Source organism: Myotis yumanensis, unplaced genomic scaffold (genome assembly GCF_028538775.1).
Source record: "Myotis yumanensis isolate MYYU_CA2020_CCGP unplaced genomic scaffold, mMyoYum1.0.hap1 SCAF_9, whole genome shotgun sequence".
In the NCBI taxonomy this organism is placed as follows: Eukaryota; Metazoa; Chordata; class Mammalia; order Chiroptera; family Vespertilionidae; genus Myotis; species Myotis yumanensis.
In genome coordinates this window covers 49,069,141-49,088,175 of record NW_027223760.1, presented here as the reverse complement: position 1 = coordinate 49,088,175, position 19,035 = coordinate 49,069,141, and the positions used below count along the sequence as shown (strand labels likewise).

General features: G+C 40.6%; 1 protein-coding gene across 1 annotated transcript in view; it reads right to left on the bottom strand.

The window, feature by feature from the left end:
• ASB4 (ankyrin repeat and SOCS box containing 4) overlaps positions 1–17,585 on the bottom strand; it is a 53,558-nt gene extending 35,973 nt beyond the window's left edge. The window contains exons 1-2 of the mRNA XM_070424303.1: positions 17,399–17,585; positions 6,190–6,489 (exon numbers count right to left, since the gene is read on the bottom strand). Coding sequence (XP_070280404.1) covers positions 6,190–6,489; positions 17,399–17,585 — 487 coding nt within the window. The remainder of the gene's footprint in view (positions 1–6,189; positions 6,490–17,398) is intronic.
• Positions 17,586–19,035: the final 1,450 nt, after the last annotated feature.

The window sequence follows — 19,035 nt, the reverse complement described above, 5'->3', positions numbered from 1 at the left end:
GGCAGACTCAGTGAGCACCAAAGCCCCTCTGAAGCAAGTCCTGCTTCTTAGGGGTATCTCCTGCACAGCAGCTCTCCCACTATAGTCACAGCTGGTCTGGAGGTCAATTCCTCCCAGTGACACCAATAGCAATCAAGTCTCAACTACAACAAGACTGTGCTCACAGCCCATAAAGGAGTGCACCTATAGCTCTCAGCTCAGGTGACTGGGGAGGCTGAGCCACTGGGCCCATAGAACACCTACTACACATGGCCACTCTACCAACTCAAGGAGACATAGCAGGTCTACCCAATACATAGAAACAAACACAGGGAAGCAGCCAAAATGTGGAGACAAAGAAACATGTCACAAATGAAAGAAATGGGAGAAGGCAAACTACTGGATATAGAGTTCAAAACCATGGTTATAAGGTTACTCAATAATCTTCTAGAAACCTCCAAAAAAATGGAAATTGACCAGTCAGAAATTAAGCATACACTGACTGAAATAGAGAATAATATACAGGGATTCAACAGTAAAGTAGAGGATTCTGAGAATCAAATCAACAATTTGAAATATGAGGAAGCAAAAAACACCCAACTAGAAGAGAAAAAAGAAAAAAGAATCCAAAAATATGAAGATAGTGGAAAGAGCCTCTGGGACAACTTCAAGCATACCAACATTCGCATTGTTGGGGTGCCAGAAGAAGAGAGAGAGCAAGATATTGAAAACCTATTTGAAGAAATAATGACAGAAAACTTCCCTACCTGGTGAAACAAATAGACTTACAAGTCCAGAAAGCACAAAGAATCCCAAACAAGAGGAATCCAAAGAGGACTACACCAAGACATATCATAATTAAAATGCCAAGGGCAAAAGATAAAGAGAGAATCTTAAAAGCAGCAAGAGAAAAACAGTTAGTTACCTACAAGGGAGTATCCATACAACTGTCAGCTGATTTCTCAACAGAAACTATGCATGCCAGAAGGAAGTGGCAAGAAATATTCAAAGTGATGAATAGCAAGCACCTACAACCAAGATTACTCTACCCAGCAAAGCTATCATGTAGAATTGAAGGTCAGATAAAGAGCTTCACAGACAAGAAAAAGTTAAAGGATTTCATTACCACCAAAACAATATTATATGAAATGTTGAAAGGTATTCTTTAAGAAGAAGAAAAAGATAAAGACAAAAAATAGGAACAACAAAATGGCAACAAATACATACCTATCAACAACTGAATGTAAAAATCAAAATAAATGAATAAGAAATCTAATGAACAGAAAAGAATAAGCTGGTCAATAAAATAGAGGCATGGAAATGGAAGAGACTGACAATTCTCAGAGGGAAAAGGTGTGGGGTGGGGTTGGGAAGAGATGAAACAAAAATCTTATATGCATATATGCATTACCTATGGACACAGACAATAGGGTTGTGAAGGCCTGGGGCGGGCAGGAATGGGGTGGAGGGGGGCAATGGAGGGAGAAAGAGGGACATCTATAATAACCTCAACAATAAAGACTTTTTTTAAAATGAGAAAGAGAGGAAGGGGAGAGGGAGAGAGAGAGAGAGAGAGAGAGAGGGAGAAACATGAATGTGAGAGAGAAACTTTGATTGGTTGCTTCCCACATGCACCCCAACTGGGAATTGAACCCACAGCCTGGGTATGTGCCCTAACCAGGAATTGAACTTGCCACTTTTTGGTGTATGGGATGACACTCCCACCAATTGAACCACACACTGGCAAGGGCAATCATTCTATTCTTATGCTCACTTTTGCAGCCAAGCTTCTTGTAACAATTATTAACATATGCCATCTCTAGTTTCTAACCTCCCATTTACACCTTATATCATGCTAATCTGGCTTTAATACCCACCATTTCATTAAAACTATTTTTGTCAGTGATAACTCTGTCAATTTAATGAACATCTAATTAAACCTCTAAGTAGATATCAGTACGGCTGACCACTCTCTCCTTCTGGAACTGCCTCTTTCGTAGTCTCTGATGCCAAAATATTCTTGGGCTTTCTCCAGTTTTATTTATCAATCCCTTTTATGTTCATTTCTTGATTTCTCTCCATTACATTAACATTTAAATGTAAGAATTTATCAGGGTTTAGTTCTAGGTTCTCTTTTCACTCTCTACAGTCTTTATCTAGGTGATTTCATTGATTTCTTTAGCTTCAAATATAGTCTATAGGCCAACAATTTCTACACTGACAGCCTTAGTCCAGGGCTCTTTTCTGAAATCCATATTTTTATGTCAAGTGCATTTTTGACTTAGTCACTTTGATGTCAAAGAGATCCAAAACTTCTCATGTTCAAAACTAATCTAGGAGGAGTCACTCCTAGATTAGAAGTGATTTTGAGAATTAGTATAAATCTACAGCAATCAAGTCAGGGGAGCATTATCCAGAAAACATTATATATATAAAGTTTGAATAATGATAAAGGCAGTGTTTATTAAAATATATTTCAGTTTCAAAATTGAGCTATCTCCATTAAAGTTTATATATCTATTTTGTATATCAAACCATACATATACAGACCCATACATATTTGACCAATTAATTTTTTTTAGATTTTTACAAAAAAATTTTATTGATTCATTTGAGGGGGCGGGGAAGAAAGAGACAAACATCAATTTGTTTTCCCATCTATCCATGCATTCATTGGTTGATTCTCATATGTGTCCTGATCAAGGGAGGATGCTCTAACCCAGTGGTCGGCAAACTCATTAGTCAACAGAGCCAAATATCAACAGCACAACGATTGAAATTTCTTTTGAGAGCCAAATTTTTTAAACTTAAACTATATAGGTAGGTACATTGTTATTAACTTAATTAGGGTACTCCTAAGGCTTAGGAAGAGCCACACTCAAGGGGCCAAAGAGCCGTATGTGGCTCGCGAGCCACAGTTTGCCAACCACGGCTCTAACCAACTGAGCTACCCGGTCAGAGCCAATTGACTTTTCATAAAGATAAAAGGCTAATTCAATGGTGAAAGAATTGACTTTTCAACAAATGATGTGTCAAAACAATTGGACATCTATATTAAAAAAAAAACACACTCAAAAACAAAAAGAACCTCAACCTTTACCTTATACCATATACAAAAAATAATAATAATAACTCAAAATGAATGAATCAAAGACCTAGAAGTAAAATCTGAAATTTTAAAACTTTAAGAAGAAAAAACAGGAGAAAAATATTTATTTGGATTAGTCAAAAATTTCTTAGCTAGAACACAAAAAGCACAAACCATAAGAGGTAAAATGATCAACTTAATTTATCAAAATTAAATAGTTCTGTTCTTTTAAAGATACTGGTAGGAAAATGAAAAGTCAAAAAATGAGCTTAAATATTTACAAACTACATATCTAATGAGGGGCTAGTATCCAAAATATGTAAATAACTCTCATAAATCAATAATAAGAAAATAAATAACCATTTTTTTAAAAAAAGAGCTACGCATATGAATAGACATTTCACCAAAGTGAATATGTACCTGGTAAATAAATACATGAAAACATATTCAATAGCTTTAGTCATTAGTGAAGTTCAAACTAAAATCATAATGACATACTAATATATACCTATTAGAATGACTAAAATAAAATTTTTAAAAATCTGACATTACCAAGTTCTGGCAAGGATGAAGAGCAACTGGAACTCATACATTGCTGGTGGGATTGAAAAATAGTAAGACTCTTTAGACAACAGTTTGGCACTTTCTTATAAATTTACCATATGATCCATCATCCCACTTCTAGGTACTTACCCAAATAAATGAAAACATGTCCACATAAGAACCTGTGTGCAAATATTTATGTCAGCATTTTTTCAAAATTGCTTAAAACTGCCCAGCTGGTGTGGCTCAATAGTTGAACATCAACCCATGAACAAGGAGGTCATAGTTCAATTTCAGGCCAGGACACATGCCCAGGTTGTACACTCCACCCCCAGTAGGGGGGAGTGCAGGAGGCAGCTGATCAATGATTCTCTCTCACTGATGTTTCTATCTCTCTCTCCCTCTCCCTTCCTCTCTCTGAAATCAATAAAAACATTAAAATAAAATAAAAATTGCCCAAAACTAGAAGCAATACAAATGTCCTTCTTGTGCGTAAACTGTGTTGTATTTACATCAGAAATTCTACTCAGCAATAAAAGGTCTAATTTACTGGTCAGTGCAACCACATCGATGAATCTCAGGTGCATTAAGCTAACTGGGAGAAACAAACACAAAAGGCTACACATTGTATACCTTAATTTATATGACATTCTGAAAACGACAAAACGATAGAAACAGAAAACAGATCAGTGGTCACTGGAGATGGGGTAAGAGTGGGGTGATTAATTACAAAGGGCATCAGGGAATTTTTTGAGATGATTGTGGTGATGTTTTCACTACTATATGTTTCTCAAAAATAGTGAATTTTACTGTATGGAAATTATGCTCATGGAAACTTGACTGAAAAAAAAACTGATATAAAGATTTTCCCCATATACGTGCTTATTCCTCGTTTCCCCATTTTAAAGAAATGACATTGCTCTCCACCCAATTTTTGAAGCTAGAATCGTACAGTTATTTTCACAACTTCCTTTTCCTTCACTGATCACCCCCCCCCCCCAACTAATTTCTAATCCATCCCCAAATCACATCAATTCTGCTTGTAAAACATATTGCAAACCCATCTTCTAACCTTCCTATCCAAGTTTGCCCTTCTCAACTATACTAATTGCAATAGCTTCCCTGATGGTCTCCCGGCATCCATTCTTGGCCTCCTCCAACCCTATCCTATATAATAAAAGCCTAATATGCTAAGTGTCCAGTCGTCCGGTTGACTGGTCAACCATTCAACCAACCAAAGTGTAATATGCTAATGATACGCTAAGGCCACTCAACTGCTCGCTATGACATGCACTGACTACCAGGGGACAGACAGTCAACTGGTAGACCAGTCGCTATGATGTGCACTGATCACCAGGGGGCAGATGCTCCGACCAGTAGGTTAGCTTGCTGCTGGGGTCTGGCTGTTCAGGATTGGGTGAAATGGGGCCAGACACACCTTGGAACCTTCCTGCGGTCCCTCCCCAGCCCCAAACGTGCACTGGTGGGGTCTCTCGTCCTGGCCTGTGCCCTCTCGCAATCCCGGACCCCTTGGGGGATGTCGGAGAGCTGGTTTCGGCCTGATCTCACAGGCCACTCCCCTCAGGAGGGGACTGATTGGGCGCGAGCCCGTGGCAATGGGTCCGGAATGAGCAAGAGTGGCAGGTAGAAGATACAGGCGGCATTGGACTGCGGGTTTCCCGGCAGGCCACCCCAAGGGCCTGTGCACTAATTCATGCACCGGGCCTTTACTTTCTTCATAACTACAGAATGATGAATTTAAGTGAAAATTAAACCATGTCATTTTCTTGCTTAAAACTCTTCAATGGCTCCATTTCTAATCCCCATACCTTGGCCTCCAGCAGGCCATATGTGGTCTAACAAATCCAGTGTCATCTTGTAACACTGCCTTCTACCCTCTTGTCCTCCCACCCCAACCCCATAACCATGATACTCTAGCCTCACTGGCCTTCTTACATTTGTTGAATATTCCAAGTTTTTTGCTCTCCTAGAAACTTTACACATACTATTTTCCAGATCTAAACTCTTCTTCTTGGACCCATTTCCTTTTAATGGCTAGCTATTTCTCATTATTAAGGTTCAGCTTACATATAATATCTTTAGAAAAGTCTTAAACATTTTGTAATAGTTCCTGCATGACATTCTCTTTCATAGTGCCTATTTTGCTCTTTTCCCAATTGATAATTTTATATTTATGAATTTATTTTTATAACATTTATCTCACTTACTAGAATATAAGCTCCTTAAAGGCAGAAACTATTTTTTCTTTTTCATTTACTTAGCAGATTACCTGATACATCATAGGAGCTAAATAAATACTTGTGTAAGTTAACAAGCATCCAACAATTAAAAAAAAAAGATTCCAATGAGATAATCACTGAATGTCCTACACCAACATAACATTATCCATCTGTCTGTCTGTCTGTCTTTCTATCTATCTATGTATTTTTAGGGGCCCCTGACTTACGCTTAATGTATGGATATACCTACTACATTGTCTGAGATAAGACAGGATCACCAAGTTTCAAATCCATGAATGTGCAAATAGATGACAATGCCAGCCACCCAGAAAGGCTTACCTCTCCAAACCAATTGCTTGGCACAGAGAATGGAGCTTGGAGTTGTACAAAAGTGTAAAGCTGTGTGTCCACTTAAGGAGTAGCTATTGAGCTTGGCTCCATGGTCACAAAGGATCTTAACACAATCCAAGTTGGCCATTTCACAAGCCACATGAAGAGGAGTTTTCCCATTGGGTCTACAGTTGATTGTAGCATTGTGGTCCAGTAGCACCAAAAGACATTCCACGTGACCAAACAAGACAGAGAGATGCAGGCCTGTTGCCCAAGAAGACTTTAACTTATAACTAGGCAACCAATAACCTGAAAAAGAAAGGGTAAGTTTAGCTTCTTGGCCTAGGATTTCCCCATGTTTTATGAGGATTTTTAGAGTATTTTACTTTGGTCACATTTATAAAATTGGGGAGGGAGATGATTTAGAAGTCATAAACTAGTAACTAATGGATCTACAAATGCTTAGTTAAGTGTCATATTTGGATGTACAAAGGGGGACAGGTGCTCTTGAGTTCTTACTATTTCTACCAGCCTCTATTATTTTGTTCTTTTACTTACTTTACCTTCCTAGCTCTCCCAGGCATTTGAGTTTGAGACCTTCATTTTTGTGATTGCATTTTATTTTATACTAGGGGCCTAGTGCACGAATTCGTGCACCTTGAAAAGAACTGTGGGCTGTGAGGCTGCAGTGGGCACAGGGGCGGGTCTCAGCCCATCCTCCATGCCCCTGCCTGGCCCCTCCCACTGCGGCTACCAGTCTCCTGTCTGCTGGCAGCCCCACTCCCACCGCATCCGCTCCCATGCGCTGATAGTGCTGGCCCCACTTGTACCTGCTGACTGTGCAGAGCGATTGGGACAGGCACCAGCAGCGGGTGCAAGCAGCAGCTACCAGCCCCAAGCACCCCTCAGGAGCATGGGGAGGTGGAGAAGCCCTCAGGGGTGATCGAGGCTGGTAGCCGAGGGTCGCATCCACTGATGGTGCTGAGTGATCGGGACCGGCGCCGGGCGCTGGCAGCGGGTGTGAGTGGGCCTGGCGCCTGCAGCAGGTGCGAGCACTGGGTGGGACTGCAGCACACAGGAGCAAAGAATTTTCAGTAACCACCAGAGGCTGGCTCCGATGATGGCGACCAGCGCCCCGCCTTGGTCTGGCGCCCCCACTCACCTGCTCTAACATCCTGCTGCAGCCGATGCCCGCTATGTTCCACGCTCTGCTGCCTGCTGCCAACACTTGTAAAGTTCTGTGTGTGCCTCCTGGTGGTCAGTGCACATCATAGCGACCAGTTGTTTGGTTGTTCGGTTGTTCTGCTGCTCGGGCTATATGCATATTAGCCTTTTATCATATAGGATTTAGCCTTTTATTATATAGGATGGCAAGTTACACAAGACTCATCTATATATAATATAAAAAGCCCTAATATACAAATAGACCAAACGGTGGAACAACTGAACAACCAGTAGCTATGATGTGCACTGACCACCAGGGGGCACATGCGAACATCGTGGGCGTTGGCAGCAGGTGGCAGAGCGTGGAACATGGTGGGCATCGGCTACGGCAGGATGGTGGAGCAGGTGAGTGGGGGTGCCAGACCAAGTTGGGGGGCAGGTCACTGTCATCGGGGCAAGCCTCTGGTGATTACTGAAAATTCTTTGCTCCCGTACACCATGGTGCCGCCAGGTGCTTGCACCTGCTGCCAGCACCGGCTCCTCTCGCACCTGCTGCTGGCACTGGAGCCACTACTCACACCTGCTGCTGGTGCCTAGCGCCAGCCCCAATCGCTTGGCACCATCAGTGGGTATGAACAGTGGCTGCTGGCCCCAATCTCCCCTCAGGGCTTCTCCACCTCCCCCTGCTCCTGAGGGGCGATCGGGGCAGCAGCCACTGCTTGCACCCACTGATGGCACCGGCCATGTTCGCATCCGCTGCTGGCATCAGCCCCAATCACTCTACGCCATTAGCGGGTACAAGTAGGGCTGGCACTGTCAGTGCGTGGGAGTGGCAGCAGCGGGAGCAGGTCTGCCAGCAAACAGGAGACCAGGGCCATGGCGGGGGTGAGGAGGATGGGCCGAGACCCACTCCTGTGCCCACTGCAGCATCTTGGCCCCCAGTTCCTTTCAAGTTGCATGAATTCATGCACTGGGCCCCTAGTATTTAAGAATTTTTAAGATCCCAATCATTGTCTTGAATGATGTCAAAGATTTAATTACAAGCTTAAAATTTTTATTCCATCACAGCTCTTTTCCAAATAGTTGTGGCTGTTGTTGTCAATCTAAGGTGTGAAAGTATTTGATGTTTTTACAAAATTTGTCACACCAAGATTTTATTTGCCTGTTTGTCAGTTTACAAATACCTTTTTCCAAAGAAGAATTTAAGGCAACTCACAAATTTTACACTAATTTTTTTTAATAACCTAGAAAATAAGTGCAAAAAAAATAAGGTAAGAACATAAAAAGAGGTCAAGGGTAAGATAGGTACACAAAATTCACACCATATTTACACACTAGAACTGCATTGCAAGTTTGCCTTTGAACTTCCTGGAAGGAAATAAACAGGAAAACCCATGCTATGCAATTAACTATGCCCACAAACTATATACAAATTAATTAGTCAGGAGGAGCATAGTTGTTCCTAGAAGTGAGATCTTAGATAAATTTTTCCCATTAGTTGGAAATGTTTTCTCTCTCTTTCTCTCTTTTTCTCTCTCCTTTTCCCCTCTGACTTCTGAACACGGGGCTAGTTCTTTTTATCGAAGGCTCCAACATTGCCATATTTGACAAGCTATAACAATAACTTCATGAACCTTCTGTCAATGTCAATACCTAGAGCCATGGCATTAAGCTCACTATGAGTGGGCACTGAAAATAGGTACAGAAAGATGAAATATAGATGGCAAGGTGAAGATGCAGAGACACCTCAACAGTACAGAAGAGAGGCTAGGGCTGAAGCAACAAAATATATTTTTTAAATGTTTTTTTATTGATGAGAGAGATAGAGAGAGAGGGAGAGAGAGAAAGAGAGAGAGAAAGAGAGGCAAATAGGGAGAGAGAGAGAGAGAGAGAAAGGCAAACAGGGAGAGAGAGGAGAGCATTGATTTGTTCCATTTATTTATGCATACATTGGCTGATTCTTGTATGTGCCCAGACCAGGGATTGAACCTGCATATTGGGATGATGCTCTAACCTACTAGCTACCCAGCCATGGCTCAAAATACAGTTTAACATGGATAAATCAGAAGTTTGCTTTCAGGTTACAAAAATTCCACTATATACATACCAGGTAAGCAGAATATGATTTAATAGTAATTTATTTGAGGAAAAGCCTGTGGATTTGAGTTGACAGTAATCTCAAAATGAGCCAACAGGGGGATGGAGCTGCCAAAAAGTTAATACAATCGTAAGTTTCATAAATGAAAGTGCAGGGCCCAGAACAAGTGAAGGAAAGTTGTATTCTTCCCTGATTAGAATGAGGTCAGAATAAATCTAGAATCCTGTGATATTTCTGAGCATCTGGGGGCACTCAGAGGATGAAGACCAGGGGATCAAGTATTAAATTCTCTCATTTCAGTGAAAAACACTACATATGTGCTCCTCCGGGGTATTTATCCTACAAGTATAATCACTCAAGTGTGAAATGTGAAACTCTTTGTGAAGGGTATGAAGTTCCAGGAGTTATGAGTCCTGGCCGCCTGGCCTATGGACAAAAACATACACTATCCTATGCACTACACTACAGCATTGTTCTTGGTGGCTAAGGATTACAAACAACCTCAGTGTATATAAATTATGGTACATCCATACAATCTAATACTACAGAGCCATTACAAAGAAGGGGCACTTCCGTGTTTACTGATATGGAAGAATCTCAAGATATAGTATTGAGAGAGAGAGAGAGGCAGGAACCTGAACAGTGTGTATAATATGCTATCATATGTGTAGATATTTATAAACACCTAGAACGAGAGATTGGTTACAGGGGTGGTCTCTAAGACCTGGGGGTCAGGGAACTAGGCCATCGATTTCCTTGTCCTTGAACGCCCTCTTTGAACTTTCAAATTTAGTGCCTTGTGGATGTATTCTTACTTATAAAAATAAGTAAACTATTGTCCCCCTATCCAAAGGGGGGAAATAATTCAGTTTAAAGAGGCCAGTTAGAGGGTCATGCATAATGCTCATTAATTCTGAAGTAATGAAGGAGCCCAAACCAACGTTTATTTTTCTGCAGCCCACCTTCTAATGCACACACACACACACACACACACACACACACTCACATACACACTTCAATCCCTTTTTCATCCCATCAGAATTTTAGGGCCATTTTACTTTCTCTTCCGCCCAAATCTTCCATTATTTAAATCTGCTCTTTAAAAAGAAATACGCAGTTAATTCACACTAAGGTATAATGAACTGAGGATGGTTTGAAGTGTGACCCTCTTAGGATTATCTGAATTTGGGTAGAAATCTGTATTCGACAAATAGAATTAAGTTCTAGGATATTAATTTGAGATTATTGACCCTGAGAAGGGAAAGTATTTGGTGATACAGACTTTCCCTGGCAGCGACAAATAATATCAGATAGCTGGGGAGTACCAGTCCTGTGCCTGTAGTGTGTGTGTGTGTGTGTGTGTGTGTGTGTGTGCATGCGTGCATGTGTGTGTGTGTGTAAATAAATATGCACACATAATCTACGTGTATATATCCATTTATACATCTTTATGTAACTGTGTACATTGCATCTGTGTTCCAGAGTTGTTAAACTATATGGTATGCAATCTACTTTTGATAATGAATGAATCACATTTGACATTAATACTCCATCAGTCATTTTCATACTCAAACTTCCTCAACAAGCAATTTGCAAAGGCAGTCTTTTCTAACTGTCTTGGAGAGAAGCTGGTTCCAGTTCTGAAACCTGGGGTGTGTTTTGCCTGCCGATTAGCAGCAAAGATTAAACAGCCCTATGCAGCGGCTGATTGGAAATTCATGCCTGCCTCTGCAATGGGAAGAAAAATGATCCCTGAAAGGAAGCAGCAGAGAGCTGATTAAGAAAACACCATTTTGATGTAAAATCAAAGACACACAGAATGTTAGCGCTGGAGGGAAGATTATCCAGTCCAAGTCTTTCATTTTCCAGATGAGAAAACTGCCACTTTCGCAGACTGCTGGAGCCATAAGTCTCCTGCCTCAGTCCAAGCTAATGGACTCAGGATATCTGCAGTGCAGGGTTTCCATCTGTCTTTGTCTTTGTGGAAGCAGAATAGGTTCAGCGCCAAGCCTGCTTCACAAATCACAAGGAAGGAAAGAAGATCCCAGATTCATCTATAACATGTCACATCTCTGGTTTGGAAATGCCTTTGCTTGTTGATTTCTTTCTTCCTCTTAAATTCCCAATAACACCTAGAGACTCTATCCTGCCCGTTTATTACATGCATCCATCATCCGTGGCCTCTCAGTCAGTTGCATCTTCGTCTCCTATAATAATTAACCGGTACATTGGGCTGGGACAGCCTTAGGTCCTGGAATTCAGCCAACCCCCTGCATGGACTTGTGCACCTCCCCTAGATAAGGATGTGTGTAGCTGACTGGTGCCCCTGATGGGAGAAATAGAAAGAGGACAGATTGGTGGAGATGATCAAGGTCTCCTGGAGTGCATCTTGGAGCTGGGTTGCAGAACTTTGGTGATGGTGTGAGGGGAGGGTGTTCTGGATAATTCAACTCTGAGCACAGCAGAAAAGCCTGTTGCAGACAGAGGCAGCCCATAGCCAAGAGGCCACCCAAATACAATCACCACCTTAAAATGACCTGAGGCCACAGGTCACTGTGTACAACCGTGTCCTTTCCACCACACCTGCCCTCTCGGAGGATCAAAGCTGAGGCAAAGCCATCTTCAAAAATGCACAGTCACGCAGCGCCTATGAACGTACTGGTATCCATGTTGCTATGTCAAGAGATCTGAATTTGTCCTCCAAAATACAATCACCCACAGGCACAGCCTGAGAGAAATATGGTGAACCAGGCAGATTCATTTTTCACTCCCTCCCTTGTTTCCACAGCAGAAGGGTCCCAGGACTTGAGAACCTAGAATGTGATTTATTTTTAGCGTTTGTCTTGAAAGGGCCCCTCTGCTCACCTCTGCAGGCGCCAGGCTGCCATTTGATTATGTGCTCAGACGACAGGAAGGACAGGGTGGAACAGAACCTGGGAACAAAGCTGCTTCGGGCAGCGAAGAAGCTGCTGCCTCCCGCAAATGTCAACCACACACGCGCGCAGGCCCCAGGTCTGCCGTCTATGCAGTGGCTGCTCCTGGCAGAAGACCTCTGCTTTTTGCAAGGAGCTTAACTGAGGATACGAGGGCACAGGTTCCTTCTCCTCTGCAAGAACCCCACAGGGAACTTCAAATCCAGGCCACAGCCATGTGGATTTAAAGTGTCTAGTTCCTTTTACCTTTCCCCAGACCATGACATGTTATCTGTGTCTGTAATTCCCCTTCTTAATCTCAGAGATTATCAGCAGGCACAGGATTTAGAGAGGGTCTTGACAGAGCCTCCACTTTACAAATAGGATATCTTTCTTTCCTTCTTTTTTATTATTCATCATCTGAGGATTTTTTTTTTCTTCCTTTTTAGATAGAGTGGAAGGGAGGGAGGGAAGAGGAGAGAGAGAGACATCAATGTGAGAGAGACACATAGATTGGTTGCCTCCCACAAGCATCTTGACTGGGGCTGGGGATCTAACCTGCAACCCAGGTACATGCCCTTAACCGGGAATCGAACCCGAGACCCTTTAGTACACAGGCCAACACTAGAACCACTGAGCAACACAGGCCAGGGCTAGGATAATATCTTGTACGGATTAAGTAGCATAAAGTCCGCATGTTTGAGTAACTAACAAACAGAGGCCAACTCACATCCTGGTTTCCCCAAATCTTAACTAGCCTTCGCTAATCTGAAGGCGACATTCAGTTCACTTCGAATCCAACGTCACTTGGAGGTGACAGTTCTGAAGGAATGTTAGAAGTTTGACCCCAACAAAAATGTGCAGACTAATCCCGTGTGTGTTTAGTTTACATCAGAAACCAAAGAGAGCTGCCGGCGTAGCTGAGTAGGCCCCGGGCTCAGGAAACCTGGCAAGGAGCAGAGGGGCTGAGCCATCCTCGGGGAGAAGGCTTGATCCTGCTGCAGGGTTGGGGGGTGCACGCACCTCGGGTAAACCTTCGGCTAAGCCTGAGCCCTGCAACAGTTACCAGCTCTGATGTTATCTGAGTCCAAAGAGCCCACACCCGAGAAGCCGCCGCTGTTACAGCCAAAGATTACACGCCTTGCTCGTGGCTGGATTAGCAGACATTTGCTCCAGCTGGGTCCATGTATTTACACAGTCCTGAAGGATTAGAGACCGCAGCACAAATCTTGGCTATTTGTTAATAGCTAATATTTTCGGGATAAATTTCAGAGTTTTCCCAGGAGAGAGAGAAGGGGAAAAAGTAAGCTTCACATGTAAAATTGAGAAGAGAAAAATTTGAACACCAAGGAATGGAAAAGAACCCCACAAGGGTCATAGGAGAGCTGGAGAGTGAATTTCTGGCAAACAGGAAAATTAGGTAAAAAAGAGATTATTCATGAAGAGAGTGGAAATAAGAGTGTTTAAGATATTTGGATGGCAGGTGCTACTTAGTAAAGTAGATAGAGTACCTGCCAGAAAATTTTCCAGTGAAATCATTCATTGGTTATTTTAATTAAAAATATCACTACCGACCAAAGAACCTGTGGCTAAGGCCATAAACAGAGGACTTGACTGCATTATACTGATTAATAAAAGGACTCTGGTTAACCTTGCTAACCAGGGAATTTCATCCCAAACAGATACGGATGATATTCTGTCCGGATCATATATAAGCCAGGACTCAAACATCTGAGGGAGAATTGAGAAGTGGAGTCGGGAAAACCTTTGGGAACAGTGCTATGGATGTTCATGCTTCCACTATTCTAAGAAGCAATCTGAACAGCTTTGAGTTTTCTTAGAGAACCAGCTTTTACCCTGTATACTGTGTTCTTGGAATATAATAAACTTTATATCATTGACATGCCTGGGCTATTCAGCTATTTATTGCATTTAGAAGTTTAAAAAAGTTGTTCGCGTGTTTAACTTTTCTTCCCATTTTAAAGCGATCGTCTGGGAGATGTCATTTTGCTTACTGGTGTTTGCTTTTCAAGACCCATATCTCTGCCCTTCTCGAGGACATATCTCAAATGCCAACCAAAATGTTTTTCAATGTTTGCTTTACAAAGTGTGAGAGAAGTTTTTTAAATTAATAAAACATGACTTCATCTGAAGATTGAATTGTGAGGTTTAAAAATAACTTGACCCAATAAAATGAGATCTAACTTTAAGAATCATGAGTAGGTGCTGGGGTTAGGCGTGTCCCTAGTGTGAGTCTGAGCTCTGGACGCTGGCTTCTAAGTCTGTTCTCTATCACAGGGGAAATAGAAGCTCCTCAATGAGATGGGGAAGCAGAAGTAAATTTTCTATATTTGCTCAGGAAGTCAGTTTTTGATGGCTGGTGTACCAATTAGATTGTGGATTTGGGGGAGCAATGTTCACATCCCAAGTTGATTTCTTTGCCAATAGAATTCTGAGCTGCCTTTCCAAAAATTATAACCTCATTTTCATACTGGATTTAGACATACTATCCTAAATGTGGTCACGCTTAGAAATCCTGTGAAAAGCGTAATGATATGTCCTAAAAAAAAATAAACATGGTTTGGGATTAATTGTGCCGCTGTTGATTTTCCGCAGGACAATCGAATGGTGAAGATAGATTGTATTATTCATGACACAAGCAAATTTAGAGGTAGCATGGTATCTGTTATAGGTTTTACACATTGTCTTGCTTACTAAGACAGAAATAACAAGCCTGAAGGAAGACTCTCACACTTTAAAAGTAAACAAGTCATGTTCAGCTTCTTCACCTGGATGCTGGTTACATAGGATTGTTTATTTTGTGAAAATTAGTTGCACTCTTCTGATTTGTATACTTTCTGCATAGAGCTTTCCAAAGTGCTTTTAAAAAGTCAAAAACAATTCCACCTCCAGAAGTCTGTGATTTAATAAAGCCTCACAAACTTGAATCTAGCACAGAAAAGGGTCTCATTAGAGTTATTCAGAAAGGAACTAACTCAAACTAACTAACTAACTAACTGACCCGTGTAGCCTGCTCAGCTGTTCCCTAGGAATGCCTCTGTGGCTTTAAGAAATTGATACAACCACTTAGGTCTATTTTGCTTGGCTAGCAACTGGGATTCTATTTATCACTTCCACCATGACTAAAATATTAAAAGATTTGATAATTAGGCTGGAAGAGGTGTGAAAAAGTTTGAGGAAACTATGAAGAAAAAGGAGGCTTTAATTCAGGTTTCAGATTGCATATTCTTATACCCACATTCATATCCAACAGAGAGTGGGTATATTGCTTTCTATACGCACACAGACACATACAATTTCCTGCCTCAACCCTGAAGATATGACCATAAATCCTATTATTTCTGTGCATACATCCATCTGGCATGCATAAGAACAGAACTGTTCCTTTCCTTTCCCAGAGGGTGTAATTTGCTATCTCCCTCATTGAAAGCCACATCACACAGTCCTAACACTATGAGAATACCCATTGGCATGAATGAAAATGTTTGCTCTGTGAGGACCGCAGGAGTCGGCTCACACTGACAGAAAGAATTTAAAATTCTTCTCATTTAGGAGGGATGACACCTTTGGAAGCAAGAGAAACAGCACCTTTCTTCCCTGGAGCCTGCCCCTAAAACTTCCTTTCTCAACCTCAGAACCTCCGCATGCTCAGGAGATGAGAAAAGGCAGTCTTCACAACTCAGGGTCAGACAAATTGCCCACTGACTTAGACCAAAGTTATTTTACATTGGGCCCTATTGTAATTCCTTTTTAAAAAACAAAAAAAAAAACTCTTAAATATGTATTGAGCATTCAGATCGTCTTTCACGGAACAAATCCATCTGAGGAGAGTAACCTCATTTTATAGTATCCTCTCTTTCTGTTTAACAGAACCCCCCCATCAACTACTTTTTTAAAAACAGACCTCATTTTTATCTTACAATCAAATAGCAACGTTAATTGATTATAAAGCTTTCAAGTGTAAATTATAAACTGGCCTCAGCTATTCTACCCTTTGGAACTCATAATCAGAATATAGTAAATTAATGTAGAACTATACACCCTTAGCATTAGTTGCTGAAAATTGGTGGTGCTGATGCTTTATATATGCATGGAACGTATTTTAAACATGAACAAAGAATGGGTGTCTCTCTCTAAATGCCACATACAAGACCTTATCTATTTTATTAAACAGAAGTGATGTTGAACATGGTGTTTGTTTGCAGTCCGCTCACCAGATGGCCTCGCTACTCAAGTTCCCCCATAACTAGCTGATTTGGGAAATCAGAAGCTGTACTCTTCTAACTTATTTCTGATTCATTAACCATGAGTTCCAGAAAGTCCCTTGATTAGAAAACAATCAGTTCTGATTTTTTGTTATCCGTAGTTCTTCAGAACAGATAATCTGTATTAAGTATATCTACAATTTTGATCTATTATTCAAGGAAAAAAGTTAACTTTTTTTTCTGGTTCAGCTTTCCTGACTAAACTGAAAACTCATTAAAATGATGAGAACCATCAAGATGCATCAAGGCACAACCTTATGCATTCATTAACACTCCAAATGGGAGCAAAATCCTCTTATTGGTAGAGAGGGACATAGAGATGACATATCTTTAAGTGGCTGTGTTAAAAGAGACTTATCTGTCTGTCCCCAAGCCACTCAGACCAGCTGAGCAGTCTCTTTAGCCATAATCTAGAGATGTTTTCTTTATTCTATGTCATTATAGGCAAAATAAAAGTTAGAAATAGAAGGAAAATGCATTACTTAATATGATTGGCTAGGATTTCAAATTCCAAATATAAGGATAGAGAAAGAAAAAAAGAGAGACCACAATTTTTTTTAAAGAAGTACATATGCCGCAATCTAGTTTAAAGAGAAAAGATTAAATTAGGAATATTTTTAAAATATATACTTAAAGAAACAATAGATTGATTGAGAGTGGGCGACTGACGCTGTGCATTTAAAAACTCCATCTTCTATCAATTTCACCAATTACACCTAAAACTTTTACCAATTACCAATCACACCTATAATTTTTACCTTGTTTATAAGATGCCAAAACCATATTCTGATCTTCAACTTCAAAAACTGTGTCCACATCTATTTGCCTTTGGATTAAAATGGCCTTCAATTTTCCGAAGTCATTTGACTTCAGAGCCTCCAGGAAATTTCTCTTAACTAGCTTGGCAGCTGCGGGTGTACTGACAGGGAGAGCAGTGCCGTCCATCCTTCCTCTTCCTCGGGAAGCTTGGTTGTGATTTATCAGGAGAGCGGCACCAAGCAAACAGGCACATGCTGGAGAGCCCACAAAGTGTCGGCTAATTTTATCCCAAAGTTATGCTGATCCGTTCTATTTATATAGGGATCATTTCAAACTTCAAAATATCCTTCTTGGCTGTCACTGCATTTTCAAGTCTTTAAAACTGGTTCTATACTGACTGATTCTTGAATCATACACCGTGCCAATATGAAGGAAAACCCTCATGATACATTTCAGAGGATGAAATGTCACTATGATCAAAGTAATCCTGTGAGATTTAAAAGCTCTTACTGCTTCTCTTTCCCTCAGTAAAAACATCTGGTGCCCAACTGGAGATCCAGTGTCTTGCTCTGTTTAACCAATAGCCCCCAAAATAAATTTGTTCCAGTTGCTGATATGTGTGCTTCTGAAAAGCTATAATACGTTTGTAATATAAGCCTGCAAAATCAGGCATGGTCACACACGTTCAAAAACAAACAGAGGGGTTTCAAGTGGCCTGGACTTGAAAACGTTCAAGGTCATAAAAGAAAGTGGAGTGGGATGCTGGTGGGCGAGGACTGTTTCAGATAAAGAGAAACTAAAGAGACAAAACAGCTACATGCAGGGCGTGAATGAATTTATTTAATCATGGATTTTTTTTTTTTAGTCAGTTAGAAAAGACCACATTGTAATAATTGTGGAAATATGAATATGGACTAGATATTGCTTGATACTATGAAATTATTGTTCATTTTAAAAGGTGTGGTAAACGTATATGGCTATTTAAAAGAATATTCTTATTCTTAACTGATACTTTAGGGGTAAATTGTTGTGATGTCTAAAACTTCTTTACAAAAAGTTCAGAAATATAAAAATAAATATATATACATACACACACATATACATATAGAAGTGAATGTGTGTATTTGTGTGTGTGTAAATAGAGGCAGAAAGAGAAAGCAAATTTAGCAAAAAAGTGTAAAGTTGGTGTCCACTATATTATTCTCTTAGCTTTTTCTCTAGGTTTGAAATGTTTTCAAATAAAAAGTTAAAGAGGAAAATACTCAATTTTTTAAATGTGTAAATCATGGAAAATTAGAAAATGATCATAATAAGTATTCATTTGAATGCAAAAAATCACATTTTATATAGTGTTGGTGAGAGTCAAAACTTAAAATGATAATAGCATTTAATTCTTAGAATTTACCAAAGGATGTAAAACATGGATGCAAATTGTAACACAATTTTTAACTTTTTTCATTGACAGGTAGCATAAATACAAGAAAGTAGAAGGTGACAAGTCAAGTCTACAGCTTGTTAAATTTTTACATAGTGAAGACAACTGTGTAATCAACCCCCATGGAATTCTGTCCCCTTCTCTTCAGGGGATACATCCCAAGACCCCTAGTAGATGCCTGAAACTGGGGATAGAACCAAA